The sequence below is a fragment of the Brachyhypopomus gauderio genome, chromosome 12 (genome assembly GCF_052324685.1).
Source record: "Brachyhypopomus gauderio isolate BG-103 chromosome 12, BGAUD_0.2, whole genome shotgun sequence".
NCBI lineage: Eukaryota > Metazoa > Chordata > Actinopteri > Gymnotiformes > Hypopomidae > Brachyhypopomus > Brachyhypopomus gauderio.
The window spans coordinates 12,459,133-12,471,501 of NC_135222.1; the positions used below are offsets into that span (position 1 = coordinate 12,459,133).

The 12,369-nt window shown below is 38.4% G+C and overlaps 1 protein-coding gene across 1 annotated transcript; it reads right to left on the reverse strand.

Moving 5' to 3' along the window:
* Positions 1-220: 220 nt before the first annotated feature.
* On the reverse strand, positions 221-4,615 carry en1b (engrailed homeobox 1b). Its single transcript, XM_077023187.1, has 2 exons — positions 3,777-4,615; positions 221-1,508 (listed from the first exon to the last, which is right to left on the reverse strand). The coding sequence occupies exons 1-2, from the start codon at positions 4,279-4,281 to the stop codon at positions 1,189-1,191; spliced, it is 825 nt and encodes a 274-aa protein (XP_076879302.1). The 5' UTR covers positions 4,282-4,615; the 3' UTR covers positions 221-1,188.
* Between the last annotated feature and the right edge of the window lie 7,754 nt (positions 4,616-12,369).

The following is a 12,369-nucleotide window of genomic DNA, read 5'->3' on the forward strand; positions in this document are numbered from 1 at the left end:
CAGTAATACGAACAGGCCCAATTAAATTTCAGCTGTTCAGTATTAAAATATAATATAATATAATATAATATAATATAATATAATATAATATAATATAACTTCTGCTGTTAGACGATTTTTTAATGTGTGTGTGTGTGTGTGTGTGTGTGTGTGTGTGTGTGTGTGTGTGTGTGTGTGTGTGTGTGTGTGTGTGTGTGCGAGGCAGCCCATTTTATTGCTTCAGTTAAGCCTTCTTTGTCTATGCTAAGACAGAAAGTACAGGCTTAACAAGAGCATGGAATATTTGCAGCAAAGGGAATCCATTGAAATGCGTATAACTGCTCCTAAAATAATTGATCCAATTTTATCCAGAAAGATATTTAAGCCCTAAAGTTTCGACTATTCACTATGTAATTCAGTTTTGGTTATATTATACGTCCTTAATAACGGTCCGCTGACCGAATGAATATTTTTTTTTTACCATGAAAGAATATATCTAATTACTTGATGTCTTATTGAGAACGTAACATTTCTACTTATCATATAATTTAATGGTGACTGAAAAAAGACGACTAGAGTTTAACATTTAGATCTTAAGTGGTACATTTTACACTTAAGAACTTTTTAAACATAAAATTTAGACTTGGTGGAATCTTAAAGGGGGTTACATTTTAGCCAAAAGATCCGATATATACTTCAGCTAATCTTGGAGTGATGTGCAAAGAAAAAAACAATGGCACGTTCTACCTTTTTTATTTCAGACAACATAATCTCTAAACATATTAAAATCTTTGGCTTGAAGCGTCGGTTCAGTCACGCGTGTTTAGAACTGTGAGATAGGGGATTTTAGAGAAAGGGTTATCACAAAACGCTAAGGAATCTGACAACTGGGCCTTCGGGGACGGAGAGCGACCACATCGGGAGGGAGAAGAAACGATAAAAATGTCCAGCAAGTAAGGAGAAGTACAGATACCCCCCTACCTGAATTTAAATATATACATCTTACAGTTTTGGCTATATATAAATCTTCATAGTGTTCGTATTTAGATGTGTGTCCATATATTGTAGCCTAGGATAGATTTGTTTAAATAGGGAGTCTTCGAATCGAGAATTCTCCATACATTTGTCTCACAAAAGATATGAAAAAACAAGTCGCTTTGGGTCAGCGTCTGTAGCCATTTTTGTGTGTGTGAAGAAATGAGGCCGTTATTACTCGCTGTCATCCTTGTCGTCTTGAATTGTGGTCGTGGAATGGTTGTAGAGTCCCTGGGCCATGAGCTGGAGTGCGAGACCATTCTTATAGCCGCTGGCTTTTTTAATTTTTGCCCTCTTGTTCTGGAACCAGATTTTTATTTGAGACTCATTGAGGTTGAGTTCTTGGGCCAGTGATTGCCTCCTTTGCTCCGTAATGTACCGATTCGCCTGAAACTCGGCTTTAAGTCTCTGCAGCTGTTCAGCCGTAAAAGCGGTTCTCGGTCGCTTGTCTTCTTTGTCGCCTTTCTTCTTTTTCAGTTTTCGTGTCCTTGGGCCTGGTGTGGAAACAACAATAAAACGAAGACATAAATATCATGCAGCCCTGTCAACATTTCAAACCTGCAGTTGATACGAATTTGTTCAAAAGCAGTAAATATGACTGCGATATGATGGAGATATAGACCTACATGACTATGTGGTCCTTAAAGCTTTCGACTGTTGCTGTGATTTTTTTTCCTTTTTTATCAATAGATCCTTTCTTTTGACGCCCGGATACTCTAGTTAAATCCAAGATGACTCGCCCAATTGTATTCATTGCTGTCTACAGAATTATTGTGTTAAGGTGAAATCAAGGTTTAAAGCACATTGATAATAATCTATGCACCTCTCCATACTTTTTTATATGCGGAAAACGAAATATGTAATACACGGACTATTTCTTTATCTGACACAACTAATTATAGCATACAGAGCGGAATATACAAGTAAAAATCATGTGCAATTAATAACTTCAATGGAGATAGTGGGAAGCGGCATATGAGGTATCCCCACTAAAACAAAAGTAGTGTCACTTCTGTTCTAAGTAACACCGTCTGGCACTCAACTGCGAATTTCATTGAAGAGCCCACACAGAACCCAATGTAGTCTATATTTTCTTAGACAGATATAAAGACAAGCCCAAGTCATGCTGCTCGTGCGAGGACAAGCATCAGCTAACGCAAGCTCGAGGGCCTCTGCCTCCGACTCTTAAGTTTAGTTCGCAAACACAGAGCAACGACAGAGTCCCCGTAGGTCTGGGGGTTATGTAAGAACAGGATTCTAATTTAAATAGTGATAACCGAGGACGCAATTCGTGTTCATGAACGGATAACCCCATTCGGCACCGAACCATGTTGAAAAAAAGTAACCCCCCCCCCCCAAAAAAAAAAAATCATTACACAGTACTTGAGAATTCAACATACTGAAAACTGATGCAGACTACACAACTAATTATATTGTATATTGCATACGTTATTATACTGTGTGCGTTATTATATTGTATGTGTAAATGTTATGCGTTTATTTTTTATCAGGTAGGGCTATATCAGCTACAAGGTATCTTCTTTAAAGGTCCATGCCAATACCATGTCTGATGTCTGCGACAGGCCTGTCGGTATCTGATCACAATATGTTGCTGTTGATGATGATGTTGCCATTCTTAGCTTTCAGGTTTACCAATATTAAATAATATTCCAAAACAGGACGGCTGAAGTGACTGCTGACCGCTGATGCCAAACGTGCTACATATTCTTTGGTGAAGTTCCTGCACTTCTCAGAGTTTGTGGTGTCGACTACGTTATCATTTATCATCGTAAATACTGCACATTTTGATGAAATCTGTATTTTATGCGCACAAGGTCACCTCTATCCACTCAAAGTGTGAAGCCTACAATTTATGTTGCCACTAAGCGTTTGATGAAGATCTTGATTTCCTTATTCGTTAAAACCCGCATTAGCATTTTCACAGTAACCAACCACACATGCTGGCCAAACGCAGAAGACGAGACTCTATCAGTAAGTCGGTGATAGCTCAATCAGTAAGTCAATCACTGAGGTCAATCAAAGCATCTTTTCAAACCGTCCACACTGTCAGGTGCGGCGGACGTAAGAATGCATTTACATCCACTAAAGAAAGCGACAGAAAAATCCATTCCATAGTCTACATCATTCAAGCTGAGCTATAATTCCTATGCAATTCAGAGATTCACATTAGCTGAACAGTAAAGGTTACAGGTACACGAAAAAGCGTCTTGCAATTCCTCGCAGTGGCAACCAGCCCAACGCTTTTGCAAAACTGATGTAGGCCTATATAACTGAATCTAGCTTGTGTTTAATTGTAAGTTTACATATTTACACAAAGAAAGAAAAATAGCCTCACAGCGGAGTAGGCTAGTGTGAGGATTAAAGGGAAATACCCACAGTAAGTAATGATAAATTTAAGCCTCACGAATATTTTCACTTCAGCAATAGCCTATATACAATTATTATTATTATTATTATTATTATTATTATTATTATTATTATATTGGTCCTCCTGAATTTAGTGTTACAGTTGTGTGATATTATTACAAACTTTTAAGAACATCTCGTAAAATAAATCTAACATTACGTCTAGATGCATGCTTTTAAGGTTCACGTCGGGCACTAAATGCGTAAAAAGAGGCTAAATGTCAAATAGACAAATAAAACACTTGGTGAAGAAATATTTTTCAGTAAATTTTTTAAAGTAAATTCAGGTCATGGAACTGAATGTAATCCACAAACACAGGAAACTAGAGCCTTACCAGATGAGGGTCTGTCAGAATATCTGGTACAGTATACCCATGCAGGCCACAGTAAAGGCTGCGACGACTCTTTACTTGGCGGAGTCCCTCCGTTAGCGTTCACCACCATTATAGACGTGTTTTCCCCGTACTTCGACGTGGTAGTTCCATTTCCTTCGACTAGCTTTGCAGACGTCGTCTTAGATGACGGCGAAGACGACGAAGACGAAGAAGTACTGTCACTGCTGCAGTTTGAATCCTGGCAGAGGCTGCTTGTGTGAGAGGGCCTTATTATCAAAGGGTTAACGTTTTCTCTGCCCGAAGTCTGAGCACGCTCCCTAGTCCCAGGATCTTTCTTACAGCCGAAGTCCGGCCGCAGAATATTGTCGATAAAAAAGTTCGTGGTTCTGTGGACTTGCGGCGCTGCCTGGTGAGGTAAAATCGGAGGGGACGGTACATTAGGAGATAGCGAGACGCTGTCTCCCTCAGTCGAATCACGACTATTCTGATCCTTTTGCTCCTCCATAGCTAGGACAGCTGGATCGAGCTTTCCACGCCAAAATTCCACTTGTTGCCAAGAACTTTATCCGGTGAATGACAAAATTATTGCGTTCTGTAATATAGCAATAAAAGGTATATCAAATACCTTCGATTAGGACCGTCACACCATCGGAATGCTTCGGAGTCAAAGCGTTTCTAGTATCAAAACGCAGGCGTTATTCACGTCAGACAATACATCGCGTGATGATGCGCAGTTCCAGCCTCGCGCCCCCGTATGACAGCTCGCGCTTCCCAAACTCTTTCTAAAATCGCTTTCCTCCTCGCATACTTTTTTTCTTCAACCGGAAGCACGTGAGCGGGACACACGTGCAATGGACCAATGGGGTAAGAATATCCTCACTGTCACAAGAAGGAACGTCCAATCAAATTTTACAAATTTCTGCAAATGAAGAAAGGATGGATTTTAAATATCTGATGTGCTGGTGCATACTTAATCCACTCCAGTAAGCACTAGGTGTTTCTGCATTTGTAGATGCGCATAACAATGATGATATGATGCTGCAACCAAATGATTTAATATTTCAGGTGATCGCTGAATGCGTTTGAGGAGCTCGGATCGCAAATACAGAGAAGTGTCTCTTACAGCGATTGATATTGACCGGTGTCTGATAGAATACTAGCCTGTAGGATACACGCATGCTGGTATATCATTATCTTGGAGTAACCTCATCACTATTATTGGAACTGTTATTGCTGCTGATTTTATTGCTAATAATAATAATAATAATAATAATAATAATAATAATAATAATAATAATAATAAACGAAGAAGAATGTAGTATAATAATGATAGTAGTAATAATAATTAGCCACTGTTTTAAGTTTTATATTTCTTTCGTCCGAATTTTACATTGTTACTGTGTTTGAAGATGCATTATACGCTTGTTTTATCTCAACCATAGAGTATTCTATACCAGTCCATTTTATCAACAATAGCCTTAAATTCCATGGAGATCACAAAAATAATAAATCGTTTTGACTATTTCTTCACAAAAAGGGTACTCCCAACGCATTTCAGTTTGTTCTGAAAGCGCTTTGCCAACTAGTACCAAAAAATAGAAAAATAATTTGTAGTAAAATGTGTTTGATTATTTATTTATATACTTTCTTACTAATACGCGCCAGTCAAAAAGTGAACAAAATCTTACACTGACTCCACATCAACGTTCTCAATTAGGTTCTTAAAATATTAGCTACGGATGTCGCAGAAAAAATGCAACCGAGCGCACGCAAACAATCATAATTAGGCCTTCTCAAAAACGGAACTTTAGTGTATGTAGCACTTATTCTTATAAAACAGGCTGGGTTTGAAATCTTTATTCGAAAAGCTCGAGTGGGTACTTAATAAATTTCTAATTAGGACACTATCAATATGCTATTTAAGCCAAGTAGCCATTGTAAGACGTGCTCCTTTTCAGGCGGTAAATTAGTACTCCGGCTCTTATCTCGGGTGCATGCGACGTCTTGAGAGGGACTGCAAAAGATAATTTATAGGTTTTAATTAGCGTTCATTCCGCCTGATCAGCTTGGCGTTCATCACAGGCAAGCGAATAAAAGGCGGTCAAAGGCACTGTCACTACCCGCTGGCAGGGCGCTTTATCAAGGTAAGCAGGGCCGTATTACACGAGGTACGGAGAAGCGACGTAATTTCCCCAGTGCTGATAAAGCCTCTTGAATAATGCCGAAGTCATCGGAGACACCATTTACTGAAATGACTTTATTGACGACTTAACGTCGGTAATTCATTTTGTCCTTCATGTATTGGGGCCGAATTGGGTACAGTAATGGGATGATGAATGTACCAACGAAAAGCATCTCGTATTATTGAATGTAACACCCACGCCTTTCTCTAAATGTCCCCAAAATCATGTAAAAATCGAAGCTGCAACTATTTTAATTTGGTTATGGGCGGTTTGAAATATTGTCCTGTTCCGCATAGCTCAGCTGCGTGGAGCGCGAGTTGTTTAATTAACACTACACAAGATGCTCTGAAGGTGAGCAAGTGGGTGTATACAAGCTCTGGAGTATGGTTAGGAGCGAAATTATTTGATAAACATAAGCCTTTAATAAATAAGACTATGAAATGAATAATCACTATAGGCCTGCTTTTCTGGAAACGTAGTCGAAAGCTTCGCTTCATGTGTTTTAACAAATAACAACTGATGTCATGCGGAGCTTGCGATTCAGAGCATCACTTTAACCCCGATTTTTTAATGGTTTTTGCTGCGCCGAAAGGGTGTTTTAGTATTATATTCCGTTTCGTTTAGGTAATATTAACGGCAGATACAACAGTTTGCATTTTTAAACGGTGTCTAAGGTCAATCGCACTCCTAGGTCTTGGGGCCCATGCAGAACGGGCGAACAAGGTGTAAACGACTCGCGCTTGCACCCGCCACTCAATTAAAGCCAAGGGCGAGCGCCGATATGTCCTGAATGTTTACAGGGGGTTCAGTTCTTACAAAATCTCGGCTCCCACTTTTGCAACCATGCCCTGCGAGATCACAGTAGCCAGTCTTCCAGTAAGCATACTGACAAAATGTGTTGCTTTGATTTTCAACAGTAGGCTATACATAATGTACTGTGACGGCAGTCACTGAAACGAATAACTGAATAGCTACTATTCATGTATCAAAGAAAAAAAAATAGTGAGAGGTCAAAACAGACAGCAACACCATAACAACAAAAGGTTAAATAGCTCAAGCATACAACGAATTTCAATTTTTCCACTGATAAAAAGCGTCCGATTAGTTAGCAAATTTTCGAAATAGGTTTCTCCTCCAAGTAGAACGAGGGAAACACTGAAATGAATTAAACGATTTCGCTGTAGGTCCCTAACCTGTCTCTATTGTGCGCGTGTGATAGGCTACCGCTTTGTAGTTTTTGTTTGCTTATGACGCAATATGGTCCAAACATTTCTAGATTTTAACCCATTCGATTTTAACCGGTAGGCCAATAACAATGTCGCAACCATAAAAACACACAACAAAAATAAATATTGTAAACAAAACAAAGCCTCTCAATATTCAAATCACAAATACGCAGTACATAAAAGTCAAACATGTTTTAATATAGTCTAATAATTGAAGTCTAATTGATTAAATTGTTGCTTATAATTTTAACTTAATGCAAGATGTAAAATTGCCTCGTTTGTCAGAAAATGATGCAAAGAAGTTTTATGTACCTTGCGAAAAAAAAGAACACAACAATTGAACAGTATATAACTCACAAGTGGGATTGTTTAATTATTTAAATGCCAAGACGTCAAGAAGTCGTTCTTTCAGAAAGTTTCAAGTCTAGACATCTGAAAAATAAAAATAGCTAACGCGTACAATAAAATTTAAACACTTTAAGCAGTAGAAAAAAACAAAATAGACTGAAATTGAAAATTTCAAGTATTCATTAAGAATTAATTCTGTTTGCAGCAGACATTCTGTTAAAAGAAACCATGTGATATTGCCCCTGTTTAAAAGTTTCGAAACACGTTAACATCATAATACATGCGCAAATAATACAATTTGTAGAACAATATTGTAAAACATATTCTAACTGTAAAGCCGTCACATCCTTTTGAAGAAAACTATTACACCTGCGCCGCCCTAAGGATATCTTGTGTATAACAAGTGCACGTGAAGCTAAGAGGCTAAAAAGAGTCGAAGCAAGATCGCAGCAGCGCGAGGGCAAAGGAAAATCTGTGGAGGCGCGGTCCATAGTTGGTTATTAATAGCCTAGCCACGCCCACAAATTGAGTAAAATTATTCGCTAGAAGCCGAACTTTTGTATGTTTACAAACATTTTTTACGTTGGCTTAGCATTTATTTGCTTGTTTGTTTGTTTGTTTGTGCTAAAGGACGTAGGCCTACCTATTTTCTTGTCACGGATACAGGCCTAATCAAGATAAGGAACTTGACTTAAGCGTTTCCTGCCGCCCACTTCTCATTATATTCTAAGGTTGCGGTCTTAGGAGGCCATCTTGTGGACGTACAGAAAATGCTTCTACCATGATTAGCCTATATACGAAATCTAAAGAAAAATAAAGAGAAAAATAAATGTCTAAAAAAATGTTAAGCTTGATGTTTAGAATATATTTGTTATTATACACTAATGCAATAAAATATAAAAATGTAAAAAGGCATGCATCTTTTTTTACCTTTTTTAAAGAATATTTCTGATTTGTGTGTGTGTGTGTGTGTGTGTGTGTGTGTGTGTGTGTGTGTGTGTGTGTGTGTGTGTGTGTGTGTATGTGAGCAAGTACTTATACTCCACGGACAATTCGCAAGAACTACAAACGCGCTACACGTATGCTTACACAAGTGTATGTACATTTACATTTAAGACACATTTAGGACATTCTTCCCTTCCCTTCCTAAGACAAAGCTAAATGCTGTTTACATTTTTGTTTAAAGCTGTTTAAATGGCTAAATGTAATTATTGATTTTTTTTATCTTGTGTTTAATATAAAACATTTCAACAAGCTGTCTCATCCAAATGATGAGCCTTTGCCAATGTTTTAATCACATTTATTCAGCAATTGTGAAATCATTAAATATCACTGCTTTGGTTAGGAAGTGAGGTTTATGGTAGGTTTATGGAGGAATGGTAATCTTATGTAGTGTAAAGCAAACCCATACACATACGCACATTGCTCAAATCATAAATTAAAACCATGTAGCCAATGGCTACTCCATGGTCAAACTGAACACAGAGTTTGGTACAAAGAGAGCTAATTGATAAGGATCTGTTCTCTACCTATACAAACAAGAGGGTTTCTAAGTTAACCTCTCCAGTCACACACCTTCTACACAGATATCAGAGAACAGTATAAAAAATGTATTTGAAAAGCATTCTATTGCATCTTTCATAGTCATCTGGAGACAGAGCTCCCTCCACAAAGCGAGATTGAAAAGTTGTTTAAAGACTGCTTTGACTCAGGAAATCAGTAGTGAACGGCATATCATGTGTACATTTCACATTCACTATAGCTCTTTTGGATTCATGCAGACACACCTGTGCAGAGGGGAAGGGGAGAGGGATGCAGTGAAGACAAAGAGGGTGTGAGGAGAGGAGAAAGTGTGGTGTGTGGTGATTTGTAACATTTGTCCAAATCCTGAGTTTCAGTACAAATGTCCTGGTCTAATCAAGAAAACATGGAGCGGTAGGGTAGACAGCTTGTGTTTCTGATTTGTTTCTATGTTTTTTAAATCAAATGGAATATGCACTAGTGTTGCTTCTAAAAGCTTTTTTTTTTCGTTCTGAGACCTCTCGCTCCGACATAGCTGCAGTCAATTCTGCTTACTGGTTCATTTGTGCTGTCTGTCTGCCCCACAGACAACATTCAGCCATGGTCCCCAATGCCACAATAACTAGGCCTTCTTGAAAAGTCTTTCTAAAATGACAGTACATACTCCACCCTTCATATATTATGACATTCTGTGGACTGGTCAAACTCCAAAGTCCAAGTTGAATTCTCCACAATGTAATATGTCCCATTATTCCAAGCAGAGATCTTATTTGAGCCCTCAGCTGAATTGAAGTATCGTTCACTAAGTGAGTTCATCTGCTCCAGTTCAGTCAGCAGGGAGTGAGGATGTATGACTCCAGTTCTCAGGGTACAGCCCAGTTTGGTGATTCCACTACCATGGGACATATCTGAAAGGTAGCAGTCCACTGATGAGTGGAATCTGGTTTGATTAAGCTCCAATCTCTGCCAGACTTTGGGTCCTGGTCACAGCACTTTGGGTCCCCTGGTGTAAATGGGTCAAGACGCATGAATCGTGCATGTGAGGACAGGAAAGAGCAAGAAAGATGGTGTAAGTGCTTCTGTTTTTTAAATTAAACAGTTTTAAGGTTATTTAAGGTGCATTTTCTGCATTTCCAAGCTGCTGGGGTTTTTAAGAAAAAATGAAGATCGTTTTCATTGTCAAATATTTCAGTATCTACATGCTGACAGGGATGATCAGCATATCAGCACCAGCATCTGGGAGGAACACACCAATTCCATTGATAAATGCAGAGGACAACTTAAAAGCTTTTGAAGACCTGACTGTTGCCAGTGAGATATTTCACTATGAATGCATCATATGTCTTCATCTTTGTTTCAATAATAACACAATGTAATAGAGCCAGAGCCAGCCTACCAACTTCTCAGATTTATACTGTGAATTGTGTAGTCAGGAGCTCAGTGTCCAGCTCAATCCAAGTGGACCTTCCCAGCATATGGTGGAACTCCATTCTGAAATAGCTGTTTAATTAGTCGAGCTATTTGAATTCCTCAACACATCTCTAGGAAGCACTGGACTCCACACCTTTCAAACGGAGCTACTGTGAGAGTAAACAAAAGTATATCTCTCTATAATGCTTTGTTTTTTTTCCATTTTAAACTCTTAGGATTACTTGAAAAAATCAGATTCACAGTATTAGCTCAGCTTTCTGGCGTTATGCCAGTCTCATGACTGCCACTCTGCTATTACTCACTTCTTATGGACAGGAAGGTCCTCTCAAACTCCCTTTGAAACCAGTCTGAAACCAATTTGTTTTGTATTTGAAGTACCTTTTCAAAACATCTCATGACTCATGGTTTTAATTTAAAAGTTCAAAAGAACAAAGATTTGTTTAAAGTTCATCTTTGAACTTGTTTATGTTGTCTTTTTTAAATTATTATTTTTTTTACCTTTAAAGGCTATACAGTGGAATCAGATGTAATGCCAACAGTCTTTTACAATGCCACCTTATTTCTGATGAACATCACTTTTACTCTGTGGGCAGATCATTACCTTATGTTGGGACCATTGCTTTATGTTGGACCTAATATTTCTCAGAAACTAATATGTGGCCTGATATTCTTGAAGGAGTCCCAACAACTGACATTATGAGCAGCTTGTCCTGTATGTGAGTGAGCATGCACACATTACCATGTGACATGGCCCTTTTCAAGGGTTCCTCACCACAACAGGCTGGTGAGTATTCAAGGAAGGAGGGAAGGATGCCACACGCTTTGTTCAGAAGATGTGACGTCAGTAGAGGTGGGGTGTGTGTGGGAAGCTCCATTTCCATACAACTGGCAATGCATATACTGACTCACCTACTAAAATACATGTGCTGACTCTTTTACCAAAGTGCAGGATGCAGAGAGCTCATCCATGATTACTGATGCCAGGTTCATTACTCACCCACTGCATGAAAAAATTCTTACATGGGATTTTGTTTTTTTTTTTTTAGATCCACACATGAATGTTTAATTTTCAATCCAAATGACCATGGCATGTGCTGAAAAAGAGTTCAAATCTTTAATAGAAAATATATTTCTGTAATCACTGTTGGGTCTAAACTCAATCAAAAATAAAATCGAAGTAATAACTTTTTGCAGCTAATCCAGAAGCTCCAGGGACATGTTTTCATACAAAAACATTTTCACCCTAAAAAAGAGAGTATACTGACTGAACGCCTAAACACTTTTCCTGAACATCCAACCTGAACACCTGATCTGAACACTGACTTGAAGGTTATTCCAAAGCTCAAGATTATTATAAAAATACTCCTCATCTAACTTTAACATTTTGTAATTCCAGGTACTAATAGACAACCATCCCACTGTGATCTTTGTAGGCATGTTATGTTCCTTCTCTAAAGGCAACCGAAATAGTAAAAAAAGGTGTGTACATACAGTAAACCAACACAAGGGTGGTCAAAGGTATAATGTATTTACATATATAATATACCAATATAATATAATACATACAGCAAGCCATCTCTCCAGGGGTAAGTCAGGCCACAATAACAAACAAACCAAAGAAAATCCCACTCTACTTCCAAGTACAAAACTAGCTGCCCTAAATAAGGAAAAAGAAAGCAACCAAAGAACAGGTGACTACACTTACTCCCTAACTCACACAAAAACAGGAGAAACAAGACATTTACCACAAAGAAAATGGCAATATATGATAAACTAAGACACACAGTTCAACCCTGAGCCACACACAGAATAGTCAGGTTACAAAAGTTACACAAGCTACACACAACTGGCAAACAATTCTCAAAAGCTCACTCCCCCTTCCTC